Here is a 20,758-nt window from a genome sequence, read left to right on the forward strand (position 1 = left end):
CACGAGTTACACGGAGTGTGGACTCGTCTCGTCACTGCTCTTCGCCGGCGAGCAGAAGATACGTAGTCATGTTGTCTCCGGTGTGCTTTGGTTCCGCCCAGGTCGCCCTCTCCAGGAGGCTTTCTGAGAAGCTGGCCGAGTTCCCGCTGCTGGCCGCGTGGTACCAGCGGGTCCAGGAGGTGCCACGGGTGAGAGCAGCGGCTTCTCAGTGCGGGATCCGTTTCCTGCACCTGCCAGAGTTGCTGTCCCGCTCCCAGGAGCAGCGGCCCGAGCTCTCGGAGACCCTGGGCGCGGAGGACCCCGAGGAACAGAGCGAGGCTCCGTTCGTAGGCGGGCCGAGACCCACGATGACCAAGCTGAGGGTACGTGAGCACGCACCGTTTGCGTTCAGGTTTTCTGCGGGACTTTCCGTTCGGTAATTCTGCACAGCGCTCCACCCGAGTGCAGGCGTTTGTCGACTTTGGTGTGTTTTTATTGAGGCAGTACCCTACAGTGCTCAGGAGCGCCCCGGCCACGTGGTTCTTGGCAGAGCAGCCTTCACCCTGAAACCGAGTCCTCCGAGGTGCCGCTGGGATTTCTCAGCGGCTGGGACTGGGGGGCTGCCTCGGGGACAGCGTCTGATGGCCTGATTCCCCAGCTGTCAGCTCGCCAGCACTGGTCTTTAGTTAGTCACGTCACAGCCAAGAACGTAGAATAACAGACGTTAGCTTTCTCTGTGGCATCTTATTGTGACTCAGGGTGGGCAAAAGATGACTGGGACATTTCACCCAGTTTTTTATTTTGTTTAAATTTATTATTTAAAAAATTTTTTGAGGTTTATTTTGGACTGCAGTGATAGCACAACGGGTAGGGCGTTTGCCTTGCATGCGGCCGACCCAGGTTTGATTCCTCTGCCCCTCTCAGAGAGCCCGGCAAGCTACCGAGAGTATCTCACCCACACGGCAGAGCCTGGCAAGCTCCCTGTGGCGTATTCGATATGCCAAAAACAGTAGTAACAAGTCTCACAATGGAGACGTTACTGGTGCCCGCTCGAGCAAATCGATGAGCAACGGGATGACAGTGACAGACAGAGGTTTATTTTATTTTTATTATTATTATTATTATTATTATTATTATTATTATTATTTTTGGTTTCTGGGTCACATCCATCGATGCACAGGGATTACTCCTGGCTCATGCACTCAAGAATCACTCCTGCTGGTGCTCGGGGGACCATATGGGATGCTGGAAATTGAACCCGGGTCGGCTGTGTGCAAGGCAAATGCCCTACCCGCTGTGCTATCGCTCCAGCCCCCAGAGGTTTATTTTAATGAGCAGATGCAACCTTTTTTTTTGGGGGGGGTCACACCCAGCAATGCATAGGGGTTACTCCTGGTGGTGCTCCGGGGATTATATGGGATGCTGGGAATCAAACCCAGGTCAGCTGAGTGCAAGGCAAATGCCCTCCCCACTGTGCTATTGCTCCAGCCCCTCACCCAGTTTTTTTTCTTTTTATTTTGTCATCTGGACTTTATTGATCTAATATAATTACATTAAGAATTGAAATGAATTATACATTATTGTGCTCATGTTTCCCCTATACAAAGATCGAGAACCCATCCCTTCACCAGTGCCCATTCTCTACCACCAGTAAACCCAGCACCCCTCCCACCCTCCCCAGTCCCATCTCCCCCCCCACCCCACACTGCCACTATGGCAGGGTATTCCCTTTTGTTCTCTCTCTCTGATTAGGTGTTGTGGTTTGCAATAAAGCCTCACCTAGTTTTTTAAAGATGTCAAGTTCAGATCTTAAAAAGGGTAAACTTTCCATTTTAATTTAATTCTAACTTGATAATAGTAGAAGATGGAGTAAATGCTCAGCAGGGCATTGCTTTACTACTTACTAATGAGTTTTTCTATTAACATTTTAAAAGACTTTTATCAATATATTATGTGAACCATATGTCTCATTTCTTGTCAGGTTGTGCCAGTTACATGAAGAAATTGGTCCTCAGTGGAGTTATAAAATAGGAAAGTTTCTTAGAATATGTATTTCCTAGAAATTTCCTTTGTTTTCCCTGCCTTTTGTTTCCCGCGGTACAATCTTGCTTCCAAAATTTTCCTTAGCTCTAGTGGATTTAGATTTATTCAGTTAGTAAAATATCAATAAGTGCATGTGCCTACTGAACATGAGAAATTTTCTGAATGTTGCTTATATAAAAAATACATTAGGTTTCCCTTAGGGGTCTTAAATTCTGGTGGAGGGAAAAGAAAGCGGAAACTCGAGTATGTCAGGGACCCGGGAATGTGGGCCGAGCGGGTGGAGGTGGCGGCAGTTGGGGCGGCTTTCCTGTACGTGCCGAGAGTGTGCGTTCCTCCTCTGAGGTCAAGGCACTGAGCAAATCGGTTAATCAAACCTGAATCAGTGAAGGGTTTGGAGGAAGTGTTCTAGGCAGAAGGGCGGCTGGGGAACCACTGAGCTTGATCCTCGGCACTGTGGGATGTGTCCCTGAAGGCCCCCCGTTATGCTGAGCAGGACCCGCCACCAGCACCACCTCCCCCCCAAAATTGGTGTGAGTGATCATTCGGGTTGAGACTTTTTGAGTAGAGCCTCTTAGGCCGAGCCCCTTCCCTAGGCACAGACGGGGCAGGTGGCTGACCCCAGTGTGATACCGGCACTGAGGCACAGACGGGGTGTGTGGCTGACCCCAGTGTGATACCGGCACTGAGGCACAGACGGGGCATGTGGCTGACCCCAGTGTGTACCGGCACTGAGGCACAGACGGGGCAGGTGGCTGACCCCAGTGTGATACCGGCACTGAGGCACAGACGGGGCAGGTGGCTGACCCCAGTGTGATACCGGCACTGCACGGTCCACTGAGTGACCCCCGAAAACAGCCGGAGTAGGGATGCGGAGAGCATCTCCAGGGGCTCCCCGCCCCCCACACCCCCGAAAGACAGAGCTCCACGGGTATGTGCGGGGTAGGTAGATTGTGATAAAATGTTTATCCTCGGGAGACTCTCCTCCTGGGTGCTCAGGGTCCCTCTCGGGAGCTGTTTCCTTTCTCTGCAGTGCCAGATAAGACGGGCATCACTCTGGACTCTCAGCACGAAAATAGTCCAGGGGCTTCTGTCCGAAGACGCCACCTCTCACAGTTGGGGGTTCTGTATTCCGGGGTGGGGCCACGCCCAGCGTGCTCCGGGCTTCCTCCTGCCTCTGTGCGCAGCGGCCAGGGGACTGTGGGGGGTGCCGGGGTCACACTCGGGGTGGCCACGTTCCAGGCAAGGACCTGGACCTCCGGACACTCTCTGGCCCCACGTGCCACATTTCTAATGTGACTCGGTAGTTGGACATCCGTCTGTCTGTCAACGTGTCTGCTCCTTCCTAGTTTTGGAAACTAGGAAGCGTGGAAACGGGGACTTCTAGAGCATTCTAGAACATTGCGGGATTTTATTAATTCAGTGATGCGGAAAGAACTTACTTCCTTTTCTAGGAGAAAGGCATTGAAGTGATGTTTGCTCCGCACCCTTGCCCCGCGTGGACCCTTGATTGGAATTCTCTTCCTGCAGCCGTGAGCCCAAAGGAAGGTGAGGGGGTTGCTCATCCTTAGCTTTGACGCACAGTCGGATTTCCTCTGCAGCCACATCTCCCAGTTCTTTATTTTGTGTTTGGCTACATCTACCATTCTGATTGTACGTTAACTTCATACTGAAACCTTCAAAATGAAATATATGCCTCAGGATTAATCTTCCCTTTTCTACATGTGCTTCATCTATTTTTTTCTTTCATTGCTGAACATTTTTGGGGGGGATATTCTTTTTTTTTCTTTTTTGGGTCACACCCGGCGATGCTCAGGGGTTACTCCTGGCTTTGCACTCAGGAATCACACCTGGTGGTGCTCAGGGGACCATATGGGATGCTGGGAATCAAACCTGGGTCGGCCGAGTGCAAGGCAAATGCCCTCCCCGCTGTGCTATTGCTCCAGCCCCCATTGCTGAAGTGTTTTTGAGGGAAGGTGGTTTGGGCCACACTCAGTGGTGTGCAGGGGTTCCTCCTGGCTTTGCACTCAGTAATTCCTCCTGGCAGTGCCCAGGGACCGCAGGAGATGTCTGGGATTGAACCTGGGTCTGCTGCGTGCAGGGCAAGTGCCTGCCCACTGTGATATCTCTCTGGCCCAACATTGCTGAAATACTTGAAGCACATCCCAGATATGTCATACTTTATTAAATCTAAAAAAAAAAAAAACCCTCAAATAATCACCATGGCATCTTAAATAGTTTCCACTCATTATCACTCCTAATTTAAATTGTCAAAATTTCCTGTACCATCTAATAACTAATTCATAATCATTTCCCCACAGTTAAATAAAATTGGTTTGAAAACATTTTTCTAGCTAGGTGTCTAGTTATTTCGTTTTTCACTGTCCGAAATCACGCGTGGTCTGTTTGCAGCGGTGAGTTTGGGTCCCGCGTGCGGTGCCCAGGCACTCAGTGCTCAGGAGGTGAAGGTGGTCTCTCCTCCTCCCCTCCCTCAGTCTTCCCAGAACACGCAAGGCCCCGCCCCTCTCACGCATACTTAATTATGGGGTGTGACTAAAAATAAAAATCTCTTTTCCCTTGGACCTAGATTTGCTCTCACTCTTCCCAGTTTTCTATTATGCTTTAATCTAGGTTAGATCTCACAGACCTTATGTAGAGACCTTGTTTTTAAGTGCTGGTGAGCAGAATCTAGGTGACAGATTAATTACCAAGGAAGTTGCAGTTGCCATTTTGTCCAGCGTGGATTATATAGAATCTTCTTGGCATCACCTTTTCCAACAAAAGTCGGTGATGAGAAATAATGACTGCAGTGATAAAAATTTATCTACAGTTTATTTCAGTTAGGTCATCCGTAGATTGTTCAGAATTATTTGGAACTTCTTCTCCCTGGATACAGAGGAGCAAACGGGATTTATTGAACAGTCAAGCTCGCTTAGATCTTTTCCTGACTCTGCTAAATAATTTATTACACTACAGGACCCGTTTGGCACTCCCTGTGGTTTATTTGGGAATATTTATGCATTCACGCTAAGAAACCTCGGATTGCCCTTCCTAGAGTGGGTGGCAAAGATGAGAATGTTCCGGAGCGCGTTGCTCCCAGCGGTGGCGATGCAGGAAGGGCATGCGGTGACATCCCTGTGGGAGTCCGTGGCGGCGGCTGTCCTGTCTCCTCAGTGTGTGTCGATGGGGCTGGCGTTGGGCCGTTCGAACTCAGGACCTCTCAGTGGCGTGGCGCGTCCTGGATCTCCCTCTCCCGTGCACTCGCCCGGACCCAGGTCCTAGCCCGAGAGAAGACGGCTTCTCGGCATCTCTCACTGTGCTCCCTTGGGCTTTCCTAGGGCTCAGGGACAGCGGGCGCAGTGACAGACTGGGGTGTGTGTTAGGAGGCCATATTTGGATGAGAGTTTGCAGAGATGTTACGTTAATTATTAGTGGTTGAATTTTCACCACGGACCCATTTTAAGTGGAGCAAAACTATCAAATTGGCCCAAAGCAAGGAAGAAAACAGATACATTTCTGAGACAAAGGTTTCGGCAATAAATGATCTAGTCCAGGCCTTCCCTGTTAGTCTGACGGAGACGCCGGAGAAGCATCCCGCCCTGCAGTCCCCGCAGCTGTGCGTGGCGTCTCAGCCCTGGAGCAAGCTCTGTTTCTAATCCACGAAACCCAGATCTAGTAACTGTCCTGCCCATCTGCAGGATTCTTCTTCCTCGTGTAACTGAGCTCTTGAGTTGCCTCTCAGACCACTTTTGAATATCTAACACTCAATAGCTCAGTTCCAGTCTTAACGACTCCCAGTATTGCCAAGTTTTAAGGAAAAAAAAGGTAAGCACAACTTTATAAGCACACTTAGGAGACAGAGGCAAACCATGATGTAGTTCCTCATTATTTTTTGGTAATGGAAACTAATTAGTATTATGCGTTTCAGTTTAAATTGGCACTTTCTGTTCTGCTCGAGACAGTCATGATTAAAATCAGCTTGACTACACAATGAACTATTATAATTTCATGCTTTGAACCAACTCCCCTCAGCACTGAAACCCATTCATTATTTTTACTAAATTAGGGCCGGCTCACGGGGGAGAGGAACCTAGGCAAGGAAATAGCACCCTTGTAGCCCTCAACACGGTGGCCCCCGGGCGCTGCCGTGTTTGACTAGACCTCAGGAGCAGAACTGTAGATGATCTTCAGCCGGCCGACAGGAGTCTGGCATAAGTGGAAACGGTCTTAGCAAAGGGACATACGCGAGTTGTTTCAGTAACCAGCGGGATGATGCTTCTAGGTATAGGTTATGCTTGTGGAAGGTGATTGGTTTGGAGTCAGAGCTTTGATGGTTATTAGAAAGATTTTCACGTAATGGTATGTGACTTGCGTGCTTCCCGGGGAAAACATTTGGTGCTTTGTGTGTGATGCACGTGAGTAGGTGGTCATTTATTTTTTTAGTTTTTGCTTTTTGGGTCACACCTGGCGATGCACAGGGGTTGCTCCTGGCTCTGCACTCAGGAATTACCCCTGGCGGTGCTCAGGGGACCATATATATGGGATGCTGGGAATCGAACCCAGGTCAGCCGTGTGCAAGGCAAACGCCCTACCCGCTGTGCTATTGCTCCAGCCCCAGGTGGTCATTTATTAAACTGCAGTGAAGTCAGTTTTCAGGAAGCTCCTCGTGTGAGAGGCGCCCAGCGTGGGAAGGCGGAGTGTCCGAGTGGCGGCGTGCCCGGAAACGTAGGGAAGGGTGAGAGGGGCCCGGGCTCTGTAAGGAAACTTGACTGGCCGAATCTTTCCATGTTTTTTTTTGGGACATAGTCACTCTTAATTTTTTTACTTTTGGTTTGGGGGCCACAGGCAGCAGTGCCCGGGGGTTACTCCTGGCTCTGAGCTCAGGGATCCTTCTGTGGGGGTCAGGGACCACCTGGGGTGCCGGGCTTGGACCTGGGCCAGCACGTGCCAGGCCAGCGCTTTGCCTGCTGTCCTGTCTCTCCAGCCACGCACTGAAGCTTTAAAAGCAAAAGCAGAAGAGGAAAGAAAAGCCAAGTTGCCACGGGAAAGATTTAAGAAAGTCACCTAGGAAATCTGTTTCTCAGCCATGTCTCTGCTTGCCTCTGATCTCAATGGTTTACGTTGAACGCCGGCCACTGTTAGGCTAACTAGACTCTGATCGAACCAAAAGGAAGTTAATAATTCGCTCAGTTTCGAAGTGAGCACCTTGGAGGAGTTTCTTTGGAGTGAAACAGTGGCCAGTGACACGCGGCATTCTCAGTCACACGGCCCTTTCCCCACTCAGCGCTGACTTCTCGTCCACCCTTGATCAGGTGCTCTGAAGAATGGTGGGGTCAGACTCCCTGTAGGAGCAGAGGACACGCTCCAGTTAGGATGCAGGGGATCCGTCAGAGGGGCTGTCGCCGAGTTGAGGCAAGGTGGCTTAGCACGTGGGTGCCAGGGGCTCAGCCTGGGCCTCTTCTCGCCCCGTCTCCCGGCTCAGGCCACTTCTCATCACTTATTAATTCCTCCCCTGGAACGTCTCAAGCTTACTTCCTAGCCGTCCAGGAAGGCCACGTGGTTGCTTCCAGCTTTTGATGACTATGAGTAAAGCTGCCATTTAATTTTTTTTTTTTTTTAAGTAGAAGCAGCATTTTGGGGCTGGGGAGATGAATACCAGTGGTGAAGGGCGAACTCTGCATCCTGGACATCGTGGGGCTTCTGAGCACTGTTCCGGGAATAGCCCCCAGCCCACTGGTTCTGGCCCCTAAACCAAAAGAGATAAATAAAAGCAGCATGTATAGATTATTTTTTTCTTTTTGGGTCACACCCGGTGATGCATAGGGGTTCCTCCTGGCTCATGCACTCAGGAATTACTCCTAGCGGTGCTCGGGGGACCGTATGGGATCCTGGGAATCGAACCCGGGTCGGCCACATGCAAGGCAAATGCCCTACCCGCTGTGCTATCGCTCCAGCCCCAAACTCTTGATTTATTAATAATTGCCATTCCCAAGATGAATTCTACCCTTGATTGTGGCAGTATGGTTACTTTGACATTTTCAGCTGTGTTCTTGTTTTATTCCTTCTGCATTAATGCAGTTTGGTTGTACTATTCCACGTAATTCCCAGTTGTCAGGTACGTGTGTATTCCTGGAGGCAGGGTGGCACAAGCCCTTCCGCTCACTGGCATCCAGGAAGCCCTTGATCACGGAGCTCCGGATGAAAGGGCGTGCTGAGAACAGCAAGTGCGATTGATTTCTCACCCGACAGTCTCCTTGCTTGCCTGGCGTTGCCGCGGGACTGAGCAGCTCTCACACCCAAACAGCAGCCCGGGTGCAGGTGATTGCTGAGGCCTTTTGCACCTGTGTGCCGTGGCCTAGGAACGATCTCTGCATCTGTGACTGTCACTCTCTGTTTCATTAGGAGTGCTGGGATCGTGCCCAGCCTCTTTCCCTAGGGATGAATCCCCTTAATTTTCTACTCGGGAGATGCCTCGTTAGGTTGAATGCCCAAAGAACGTCAAAGGCTCTAACTGAAACAGGACCACCGCAGTCTAAAGGCAGCGTCGTCTTTGGTTAGGAAGTAATGAACTGTAATTCAGAGAACTTTATTCTGGCTTTCTCAGTACTTTCCTTGGCTCTTCAAGCATTTTCCTTCCGTACGTTTATGAGGCTTGTCATTTAATGTCACAGTGTAGAAGGATTCAGCGGCTTCACATTGAGCAACTTTCAGAAGAGCAGTTACGAGCATCTGAGACAGGACAGTCACTCCTGGGTAACGCCGCTTATTTGGGTGGTTCTGTTAGAGGATTCGTGTTTCACCACATGGACTTACTGCGTTCCGCTTAGTTATCTGTAGTTGTTCTAAACTTACTTTTGACTATCACACTGCAGCAGAGACACCCTGAGTATGACTTCTTGTCCTTGAGTGGTTTCTCAGAAGCAAGATGCCTGTCTCAGAGTGTGAATGTGTGTCTCTCTCCACACACTGCTGACAGTTTCCGGAAGGGTCCGCCTGCAGCTTTCCCGTCTCTCACACCTCTCACTGCACCCTGGCTGCCGTGAGCTCCTCAGACTTGGGGGCTGGCGGGGGAGTTTTACAGGTGAAAGGAGGTGACTCGTATCACCTGCTACTCCACATCGGGCTTTGATATTTCCGCTCATTTTCCTTCATATCTGTGTCTTATCCAATTTCTCATTAGTTTGAATGAATGTATTGATGCTCCCCTCCCCTCTCCTCCTCTGTCCTCCCCCCTGCCCTCTCCCCTTCTTTCCTTTATTTTTTAAAAATGTCTTTCATTTTTGCCTTTTGGGCCACACGTGGTCATTCTTCCTCCTGGCTCTGCACTCGGGGATGACGCCTCTCCCGGCTCAGGGGACCCTAAGGGGTGCCAGGGAGCGAACCGGGTTACTGTTTGCACGGCCTGTGCCATACCTGCTGTACTATCTCTCTGGCCCCAGAAAACAAGTTTAAAGCATTAATTTTTAAAAATTCCCCATTTTCTATGAGACTTTGACTCTGCCAGTTAGGTTTTGCCCGTTGCATTGCGTTTAGGACCCAGTTTCTGGGGTGGTTAAGGACCCGAGAGTTGTACGGGTGACGGCAGTCGGCTGTGAAAGACCCAAAGGAAGGTCTCTGCCCTGGGGGTTGGCTCTGGCCTTGAAACTGCCAGTTTGGGTGGATTGAAGAAGAATGCCACTTTCTTTAGTGAAAGGGAAACTATTGACCAGGTGGATGGATGAGGGGCGGGAGATCAGCGGAGGCAGTGCCCTAGGCTGTGTTTGCAGTTAGTTCCCCTGAGGGTCTTTCACGCCAGAGAGTCTCTTTTGTTGTTTTTCTTATAAGAAAGACCTTTTTTTTTTTGGCTATTCTGAGGGAGGGGTGGTTGCTGGTTTCTTTTGATTTCAAAGTATTGTTCATCGGTCCAGAACTCTCCAGAACTCTGGGTCAGGAAGAATCCTGATTCGTCAGTAGCGACGTTGGTTATCCCTTTGTGTGTCCACCTGGGCCTCTTCATAAGGAACGTCCAGAAGGAGCACCGGCATCACTGAGGGTGTCGCCTAGTAATTTTCCGTCCTGTGGACGTTGGTCAGTGCCGGCGGGAGAGCGGGCCCGCGGGCCGTGGCGTGTCAGTTCCGACGGCGCAGTGGGCTGTCCGTGCCGAGAGGAGGCTGTGGGGGTCGCGCTGGGCTTCGTGTCTCCCCGGGAGCCGTCATTCCGCGCGGCTTGTCGGCCTCCAGCTGCTGCCACGGTGTCCTCGGTTTCCCCGGCCACCCTCTGGTCACCTGCACGCTCCGGGCGTGCTGCGCTGCTGGCCTCCTGCCCTTGGTGTCGGCGCTCTGGCCACGCGCGGCTGCCAGTAGGAGACGCGGCTAAAGCGGGGCCCGGTCACTCGGGCAGGACTGGCTCACCCTGTGCCTGCGGCCTTGGGCACTTCCGTGTCTGTCTGTGGCTCAGGAGCTTAAATCTGCTAAAACTTAAAAATTCTATTTCTGGAAGTCGAGAGCTCTATTTCTGGCAGTGCTCATTTCCTCGTGCTCGGAGGGCGGGCTGGGAGGGAGAGGCCCCGAGGGAGAGTTCCGGGCCCCGAGTCAGGCGGCTGCACCGTCTCCAGCTTCCTTGTCAGACTGGAAGAGCCTTTGCCTTCAGCCCCTGAGGCCACATTTCAAGTGTCATCCCGAAGGAGCGGCTCCTGTGGAAAAGCGCCTGTCCTCCTGAATAATTCCCGTCCCCTAATGAGGGGCGCACACAGGGCCTGTCACACGTGGGCACCTTGCTGCGGGCCGGTGAGTGGCAGGCGGAAGCGGCCGTCAGCCGGAGACGCTGGAAGACGATGTTCCGACTCACGGATCCCCACCCCCTCTCTCGTGGCTCTCCTCGGCGCTGCCTTAGCCCGGGCCACGCGGGACTTCGGGTTTGCTGCTTATTCTGAGTCAGTTAACACTCCAGAGTGATGGCCGCAGAGACAAAGAGAAGTGACTCCTGAGCCGGTGCTTCGCCGGGACACAGTTTGGTTCCTAGCGGGGCTGGTAAGCCAGAGCCACCCCTGCAGGGCCGTGGGGGTGGGCGCCGTGGGGCCTCGAGGCCTCGGGTGTGCCCGGAGCTGGGTGGACCGGACATGTCCAACTCCAGCGCCCCCGACAGTGACGCGCCTTCCCTGCTTAGGACCCAGAAACGCTTTAAGAACCAGGCCTGCCTCTGACGCTCTGTGCTTCTATTCGGAGAAGGTGTTTGGCTTCGTCTGGGCGTTTCGCTGCTGTTCTTGAGGGTGGCATCTACTGTGGTTCCCGTCGTACTGTTTCCGTCATGTTCAGGGTTTGGGGAGGTCACCCGATCTGCCGTTTCCAGGTTGAGCAGACTTGGTCCGTCCCAAGCACAATGTCGTCCCTTGTGAAAAATCTCCGTCGGGAAGATGTGTAGGACGCCCTGATCTGCCATACGTGGTGCTCGGGAAGCGCGGGTGCACGCAGCGGCTGCCCGTCTCCGGCTGCAGGCCTCTCGCCCAGGGCTCCGGCAACCGGGCACGAGGAGGGGAAGGCCCTGCGTGGGTTCCCACTCGCGAAGCCCTCTCTCACCGCCAACGCAGCCGGAGGAGTGCGGGAGACAGGAAGTGGCTTTGGTGAGGAGTCCCCGCGCGGCCGGCCGGGGACACGTTCTCTGTGTGGATCCCAGCGCCACCCGGTCCTGGAAGCCACACACCGTGGCCCCCGACAACAGCCGCCAAGAACTTAAGTGTTGGCCGTTTTCCTTCTCAGCCGACACGTCTCTCGGGGGCGGGGGTGGGGGCCGGGAGGGGGGCCCAGCCGTGCTCTGGGCTTGCTCCTGGCTCTGAGCTCAGGGAACCCCATGCGGTGCTGGGGATTGAGTCTGGGCCAGTGTCGTGGGACACACCCGTTTCTCTGCTGGCCGAGCCCTCCTGTGTCCCAGAGCCTCCCTGTGTCTTTCAGAAACTGTGTGTGCCAGGCGCCGTCTTCACGGCAAACCAGCCCTCGAGACGGCCGCTGCGGTGCGGGCTCGCACACCCCCAGTCTGAGTAGGAACCTGAGGCGGAGAGAAATCAGGCGACTGGCATGAGCCCCCGCGGCTTGCGAGACGCAGAGCAGGGCGTGCGTCGGGTTGACTGAGAGTTGAGCTCGGGCTCCGGGGCAGATCTCGGGGCAGCGTGCCACCGGGCGTCCCTCTGTGCGTACGAGCGAGAGGGTCACACGTCGGGTCCTGCGGCACCCATGGGCGGTCAGGCCGGGCCTGGAACGCCCGAGCGCGTGCGTGGTGTGGGAGCTCGGGGTCCCGCCTGAGCTCCTTCCGCGTTCTCTGCCCGGGCTCTCTCCGCCTCAGCTCTCCAGGGCCCAGCTGGGCCTCACAAACGGGTCCTGTGATAGTCTGGTTCCCTCCCACCTCGCCGTGCCCCTCACTCGCAGGTAGTGACCGGTAGAGGCGGTTCAGACACATTATTGGCCCCTGCAGGCGGTTGGACCCTGGCTTCCCCGGTGCCTAGGGGTCGGCAGGCAAGCAGGGCGTGTGTGTGGTCTGGGGGCCACATTGACCCTGGCTCTGTCCCAGCACCCCACGCTGGGCCTCATCACTGGCTGTCGCTCTGGAGGCCCCAGCTCTGCGGCCCGGGGGACACCTGGATGAGTGTCAGTGGGTGTGGCCCAGGGCGCCTGAGCACTGTTGGGAGGAGCCCGGGCCTAAGCACTGCTGGGAGGAGCCCAGGCCTGAGCACTGCTGGGAAGAGCCCCTGACCCGGCCCACATGCCCCCCCACCTAGTAAAACAAACAATTTTTTCCTAGAAGTGATAAAAATGCAGGAAACATAAGCAAGCCCAGAACAGAAGCTCACGTCAGGGCTTAACCTAAGGGGCTCTCACTCAGCCGTCGTGTCTTCACGTGGCCGTGTATTGCTGAGCAATGGGAACGTGGAGCAAGTTTTATAGAGAGATAACATGCTGTTGGTATCAAAAAGTAAAGTCTTAATATATTTAAAAATTTTTTTTAAATCACTGTTATGTTTCTAACTCAGATGTGCTAAATGTGATCTCGTACAATGAATTTATATTATGGTCCGTCTTTCTAACTGATAATTTAAAGTTAACTGTGGACAGTTTGTCCATCTGTGAGTGGCTGTCGTAGTTTTGCAGAAAGGTCTGGGGTAACTAGGGCCAATCACGGACCTCATTACCCCTCACTGGTGTGGCCTGTGGAGCCCGGGTCTGTGCCGTGGGGTTAGGCCTTGTTCTCATGCATGGGTCACTTGCTTGGTTCTGCTAATAATATTTTATTTTGCCAAGCAGTAAGACCCAACGTTTTTCTTTAAATTATTCCACGGGGAGAAAACAGATGTTTTGTAGTCTGTTCGGATCTTTCATCCTCAGGCAAGGGTGAGCCAGCAAGCCCCCCTCCCAGACCCCGCTTCCCTCTCGGGGGGCTTTGTCTTCCCCCTGCCCATTTCCCACCCTGGCCATCACTTAGTCCTCGCTAGTGGAAACAAGGGCGCATGTTACGAACCTCACTTGTTTATTTACTTCTTGTTTTAGGGCCTCACCCGGCCATTCTCAGGGGTTACTCCTGGCTCTTCCCTCTGGATTACTCAGGGGACCGCCTGGCGTGCTGGGGATTAAACCCTGGTCGAGGGCTTGCAAGGCGGGAGCCCCGCCCACTGTCCTGTCTCTCCGGCCCAGATCAGGCTTCCGTTTGGCTGGTTTGGGTCTGGGTTTGGGCTATTCCTGGTCGTGCTCAGGGATCACTCCTGGTGGTGCTCAGGGGACCATATGGGGTGCCGGGTTCAAGCCGGGCTCGGCTGCGTGCGAGGCAGACGCCCTCCCCGCTGGGTGTTGCTCCAGGCCCTTAGGTGGCCACTCACCCTAGTCTGCCGTCGTGTGCCATCTTCCGTTCTACTTGTCGCCTTTCTCAGTTGTTTTATTTCTGAGGCGTGGTGGGGACTGAGCTGTATGTGTATGCGAGGCTTGTACCTTATCACTGAACCACACACCCAACCCCTCTTTTCTTCATCTTAAAGGGGTTTCTGTGACCTGCTAAATAGTTAAAACCCACTAACCCGAATCATGGGGTACTGCCACCAGTTGGCAATCTCTCCTTTGGAAAGATTTGTAAAGATTTGTAAAAATTTGTACTAATGTGACCCATGTTCTCCCGAAGAGGACAGCCATGCTGTGTTTCTCATAAATCACTAGGATTGTAACTATCGTGTTTTATCGAGGCTTTTGTTTACTTGCCTTGTTTAGTGTTTGCTTTCGTGTTGCCAGGAGTGGAGCAGCCGCTCTCCAGCTTGCGAGCCCGGTGTTGACCCCCCTGCAGAGAGCTGCTCAGGGTTGGCTCCCTGGGCCCGTGGCCAGGAGGCCCGGCCTTCACCCTGGGGTGCCTGCTTCCTCCAGGGCTGAAACAGCCCGACTGAGGAATGCAGGAGCCGGGCAAGTCCCCTGTGCCGCTAAGCCGGAGTTCCGTTAGAAAGATGCAGAGAGGACCTGACCTGCATCCCACCCGTCATCTTGGCTTCCTTGTATATTGGAGAGATGCTGTTTGGTCACTTTGTCTGCTGTTTGCTTCCAGGAAACATTGTTTCCCCCAGGCTGGTCAGCGCCAGGTGTTAGTGGAAGGGCCGGGGCAGCCATGCTCCCCTCTCTGCTTGGGGTCCCGGCTGGAGCTGAGGAGGGTCTGCATGGGCCAGCCAGCACCCCCGACACCCAGGATCAGTGGAGGGGCCTTTTTTTTTTCTTTTTGGGTCACACCCGGCGATGCACAGGGGTTACTCCTGGCTCTGCACTCAGGAATTACCCCTGGCGGTGCTCAGGGGACCATATGGGATGCGGGAATTGAACCTGGGTCAATCATGTGCAAGGCAAACGCCCTCCCCTCTGTGCTGTCGCTCCAGCCCCCGTGGAGGGGCATTCTGTCCCGGCCCCCTGCCGCCCAGGCTTCTGCCCCTGCACAGACTTCAGACCCTCCGAGTACATGCCTGGCCCGGGCCCAAGGCTCAGCTGGTTTTTCTTATTCCCTTTTGTTTTGTTTCGCTGCCCCTCGAATGACTTACTGGTGTAGCTCACTGGTGCCTGGCACTCACGGACGGACCTTCCGCCCCCCGTGCTCTCATTGAATGGGGGCGCAGCGATTCATTTTGCCAGTTTTATCTGGAGGCTGCATGGAGCTCGCTGTTTTAGCTAACTCTGCGGTGACTGCCCAGAAATATGCCCTTTCTCCCATGTTGTTCTAATTACTGCTTTACCAGGGTCATGCTCAGAGAGTGGGTTAATGTGCCAGAGGCGTAAAGAGATTTACGGCTCAGCTTGTCCGTGGCCGGGTTCCCGCGGGCGAGTGTCCATACTCACCTTTTGGCTCCCCCTGACTTCTGTCTACGTTAGAATCGTGTCATTAAAGAGGTCTGGTTGATTGCCAGTTTCGTGGGTGAGTGATGGTGGCTGGTTTTCCATGGCTCACCCTTGGGTTGTCGGGACACGGAGTCTGTTTTTCACGTTTGTGGCTCGCCAGCGTTTTTCTCTCTTTGGCCAATGGTTTGTTTACATTCTGGCAAAATTGCTGAGACTGTGGAGGGATAAAGCTCAGCGACAGTGAGGAAGCAGAGGTAGCCTGAGCCTTTGGGCCACACCTGGCCATGCACGGGTAGTGAGGGTGGAGAGGGGAGGGAGACGGACTCGGAGTCCCGACAGGGTGCAGGGGTGAGGCTAGTGGAGTTTCCTTCCTTCCCTGCCCTTAGCACTCGAATACCGGCTGGGGTCAGATCCTTAGAGTTTGATATTTCACAGAACCTTGAGGACATCACCAAGTTGAGATTTCTTTTTCCTGAAAGAATTCCCCTTTGTCCCTAAAGCTAAAAGCATATTTATTCGCAAGTGAAAAAAAAAAACTTGTATATTGATAGGAAGGAGTATAATAGTTTTTAGATTCTTCAATTTACATTTTTATATATATCGTAAGGGTTATTATGGTTTTAAAAATTAGTTCTCACCATTCTGTTGTACAAACACTTTCCCTAATTAGGATCTCAGCTATGATAGGTCTACTGTTTTATTTTTTACAAACTTTATAATATGGGGAAATATCTTTGACTTTTCCCAGAAAACTAGAATGGTTTTCTCATACGCAAGGCTCCTGACACTGAGGCCGCCTTGATCTTGTAAAAGCCTCCTTTGTCCGTTAAGCAAAGCTCGCCCTCCTGGTTGGAGCTGTCTCCCAGCCTGGCTGACTATTTTAGAATCCACCTGATGCTGTCAGCTGTCCGCTCATGCCGTGAGGGCAGAGGCTGTCCAGAGCTGTCAGCACCTGGGCTCTGGGAGGGGTCCCCGTCTGGTGGCTCAGGGCCGTCGGTGCTGAAGGGAGCAGCCTCCCCGTGGCTCTGCTTGTGGGTGAAGGCGAGTGTCCTGGGCCACTGGCGTGGGTCTGTGCCTGGAAGGTGCCGTTTATCCTCCTTTGCGGCCGCGTCAGCCCCGTCTCCTGTCTTGGCAGATCTTTACTTTGAGTTGCTCTTTTCCGATCCTAAAATTAGGTCCTGTTTGGCCTTTGTACCTTCACAAATCCTCTTTTTTTTTTCTTGAAAAGTTAATAGCAGTGGTCTTCGCTGTATGAATTTGATCATGTTTTCATGCATTTGGTTGTCTGACTGGTAGACAACTGTTGTGTGTGTTTTCTGCCATTGATGCGGCTGTGTAACTTTAGTGATCATAAAGCGGCCTTAGTTTATACACACCACCTCTGGTGTGTGTTTCACAGAAGGAAAAACAAACGTTTAAAAGTCCGTTTTGCGGGGCTGGAGCGATAGCACAGCGGGGAGGGCGTTTGCCTTGCATGCAGCCGAACCGGGTTCTAATCCCAGCATCCCATAGGGTCCCCTGAGCACCGCCAGGGGTGATTCCTGAGTGAAGAGCCAGGAGTGACCCCTGTGCATCGCCGGGTGTGACCCGAAAACCAAAAAAATAAAATAAAATAAAATAAAAGTCTGTTTTGCTTTAGTCTCCCTGCAGCAGGTGGATCTGAACCTGGAGCCGGGGGGGGGGGGGGTGTCTCGGAGGCAGGGACTGGGGGACACGGCCCCGGGGAAGAGCGCAGCCGGTCTACACGGGACCCTGACCCGGTCCCTGGCCCTGGGAAAATCCGTCCCGCATGGCAGCCGTGGAGCTGCGTCCCCCCCCAGCCCGGGCCCCTCCTGTCTCTGGCCCGGGGGCCCTGCGGGGCGCAGGCGGCTCTGTGGAGCCGGGGCTGTGCCGGGACCAGCTGGGGAAGGCGGTGCCGGCAGCCGCCCTACCTGCCGTGTTATCTCTTCGGCCCCTCTCCGCCTCTCTCCTCTCTTTTCCTTTTCTCTTCCATCAAACTGAATTATCTCCTGTTTCAGCGTTTTCCCCACGTTAGCTCCTTCCTGAGAACCGTTTGCTTGACAGAATGAGCAGCCTGCTTCTTACAGCTGTAAGACCCTTGGGTGTCACGCAGGAGGGAAGCGTGTTGGGTCATCTTTGTGAACCCCATTGCATGTGCTAAGTATGTTTTAGGGGCTCATAACTCCATCTCCATCCCCTGCCTGCCCTCCCCTGCTTGCCTCCCGCCCATCCTAAAACGGAGTTGGGATCGGTCCTCTTCATGAGTGTGTAATGGATAAAATCGAATTGTTTTGCAATGGAAAAAAAAATGTTTAGTAGCTTTTTAAAAATTTTTTTAAAAATGTGAGGGAGGGGCTGGAGCGATAGCACAGTGGGTAGGGCATTTGCCTTGCACGTGGCCGACCCGGGTTCGACTCCTGACATCCCATATGGTCGCCTGAGCACCGCCGGGGTAATTCCTGAGTGCAGAGCCAGGAGTGACCCCCGTGCATCGTTGGGTGTGACCGAAAAAGCAAAACAAAACCAAAAAAGTGATGGAATTTTCCAGGCTGCCGTTCATTAATAGCCTGCTGGAGAGTGTTAAGGCAAGTACGTATTGATGCGTCTTTATGCCTGGCTGCCTTTCTTAGGGCTGGGACACTGGGCTGACCAACGGCACAAGCATCTCAGAGCAGAGGGGAAAATCGGGTCCTCCCACATTGCATCCGTTGCATCCGTCTGCCTTCCTGGCTGATCCGCGCGTTTAGTTTCTAACGCTCATTCCCATCAAGGCACGGGCCCTGCCATGTGCCGGGAGTCGTTTGCCTCCCTGGGAAGCCCCAGTGTCCAGCGCTGCTGCCTCAGCGCTGGCCTGAGCCCTTCTTCCCTTCTCCAGCCGGGCTCTCAGCCGAGCTTAGATGGTCCAGAAGCCGCCCCGCCTTGGGGCACCGGGGCTCTGGATGGCAGGGGCTCTGCGTGGGGCCACCCGCCCTGCGCCAGGAGGCATTTCCCATCTAGCCTTAGTCAGGAAGACCCGCTGAGTCCTCCCCAGGCTCTCCTCCTCCTGCGGGGTCTCCTCTGCCCCCTGCATTCTGCACCTGCCGAGACTTCAGGCTGACGGTCGGGCTTCAGGGAGATGATGTTTGCACAGTGCTCAGAACCCTGCCGGCAACACTGATCGGCGCTCAGGAAACCCAGCAGCATCTTAAGTCCGTGGTCTCCGGGGTAGCCCACGGGTGTGGAGAGGCTGGAGGCCACTGTGTGCCCGGCTGGGTTCCTGGGCAGGCAGGACAGATGCCGGTTGGCGAGTGTAGAAGGGCTGGAGAACGCTTTCTAAAGTAGTAGCGCTGCGGGATTGTGTCACTTACATTATTTAAGTCCTCGGCAGGAAACTCAGAGACTAGAATGTGGCATACTTATTTTTAGAAGGAGAGAAAGACTGTAGGGACCCAGAGAGGGAGTATTCGGTCTTGGGACTGAGGAAGACTTGATGGCACTTGGCATTTGAGCTTTCACCTCCGTGGTATGATTCTGACAGAAGTAAGCAAAAAGGGCACGTGTACCAAGAAAAAAGCATGCCAATTTTTGCTGATTTTAGCTTAACCGTAGTAATAGAACCACCTTCGTGGGGGTGTTGCTTTGCATCAAAACAAACCAAATGAAAAACTAAAAAAGTCCAGACCCGAAGTACTGACATGGTCACAGTGTCAAAATTGGCTGTTGTTTGAGCCACTCATATGTAAACTACATGCTAAGCAGTGAGAAGTGAAAAGTGTGTGTGTGTGTGTGTGTGTGTGTGTGTGTGTGATTTTTCCACATTAGCTTGAGGGGCTCAATGGCAACATTTCTTTAATATTTTTGTTTTCGATACTTGCTAAAAAGTAACAAGAGAGCATTTTAAATTACTATTTATTTTAGCTCTGAATTATTTTGTCTGTTTGAATTAGTGAGACAAGTCTTTGCAAATGGTATTTTTCAGTTGCCAGGGATTATCGTGCCTTTGTGCCTCATCGGTTCAGCTGAGTCTGAGAGAGGCGTGTTTGAGGGCTGGCTTTCAGCAGCTGCGATGATAATCAGGGGTATTCCAGGGATACGCGCCACAGAGATTAGCTCTCTTCCTTCACAGTGTGCCTGGGGACCTTTCTGTTACATTTTCTAGACTTTTAATTTTGATGTACTTAGAAAAGTGTCCAAAATAGTCCTAAGGTTCTCTGGGCTCTTTTCCTGGTTCCGTCAGTGTGGACTTTTTGTGCTATTTCGCTTCTGCCGGCCTCGGCTGCCCGAGAGAGGTGGAGACACAGTGGCCGCTAATTTCTCCCGAATACTTACGTGTGTTTACACACTACTCGAAAAGCTCAATACATTTTCACTTATGTATTTAAAAAGTTATTTTTGAACCCCAAATACAAACTCGTTATTGATCTGATTCCCTCCTCCTGGCCCTGTGCTCAGAGTCCTCCCTGGGGCTGCTCAGGGTCCTTCCTGGGGCTGCTCAGGGTCCTTCCTGGGGCTGCTCAGGGCACTTCCTGGGGCTGCTCAGGGTCCTCCCTGGGGCTGCTCAGCGTCCTCCCTGGGGCTGCTCAGGACCCTTCCTGGGGCTGCTCAGGGGTCCTTCCTGGGGCTGCTCAGGGTCCTCCCTGGGGCTGCTCAGGGTCCCCCCTGGGGCTGCTCAGGGTCCTTCCTGGGGCTGTTCAGCGTCCTCCCTGGGGCTGCTCAGCGTCCTCCCTGGGGCTGCTCAGGGTCCTCCCTGGGGCTGCTCAGGGTCCTCCCTGGGGCTGTTCAGGGGTCCTTCCTGGGGCTGCTCAGGGTCCTCCCTGGGGCTGCTCAGGGTCCCCCCTGGGGCTGCTCAGGGTCCTTCCTGGGGCTGCCCAGGGTCCTCCCTGGGGCTGCTCAGGGTCCTTCCTGGGGCTCCTCAGGGTCCTCCCTGGGGCTGCTCAGGGGTCCTTCCTGGGGCTGCTCAGGGTCCTCCCTGGGGCTGCTCAGGGCCCTCCCTGGGGCTGCCCAGGGTCCTTCCTGGGGCTGCTCAGGGACCCCTCTGTGGTGCCCGGCCGCCCTGGGCCACACGCACAGCAGGCGCCTCGCCTCGTCCCGTCTCTCCAGCCCTGCTGAGGGCTTCTCGGGGACCCGGAATCCTCAGCCTTCAGACCTGATGCCTCCTTTTACACATTTCCCGGTCTGCAGAGGAAGGGCAGTGCCCGAGTCACCGCGCGGGCTGCACAGATCTTGTGTCTAATTACATGCGTCACGTTGTCCCCTGCGGGCACAGAGGTGTAATCGTACTGAACGATCAAGCTTGCTTAGCAAGGTGTGCGCCCCGTTTCCCCCGGCGGGGAGACCCAGGGGTGCATCAGAGCTGGGGTCCCCACCCACCCGCAGCCTCTGGCTGCTACGGCAACCTGCCCTGGATGGAGGAGCGTGCAATTGCCGGGCTCTGCGGG

At 53.7% G+C, this 20,758-nt stretch overlaps 1 protein-coding gene across 1 annotated transcript in view; it reads left to right on the forward strand.

Annotated features, from left to right (window-relative positions):
• Nucleotides 1–20,758, forward strand: part of GSTCD (glutathione S-transferase C-terminal domain containing) — a 74,633-nt gene that overhangs the window by 16,948 nt on the left and 36,927 nt on the right. Inside the window, exons 4-5 of the mRNA XM_055142215.1 lie at nucleotides 102–362; nucleotides 3,474–3,567. Coding sequence (XP_054998190.1) covers nucleotides 102–362; nucleotides 3,474–3,567 — 355 coding nt within the window. The remainder of the gene's footprint in view (nucleotides 1–101; nucleotides 363–3,473; nucleotides 3,568–20,758) is intronic.

The sequence above is a fragment of the Sorex araneus genome, chromosome 6, assembly GCF_027595985.1.
Source record: "Sorex araneus isolate mSorAra2 chromosome 6, mSorAra2.pri, whole genome shotgun sequence".
Lineage (NCBI taxonomy): Eukaryota > Metazoa > Chordata > Mammalia > Eulipotyphla > Soricidae > Sorex > Sorex araneus.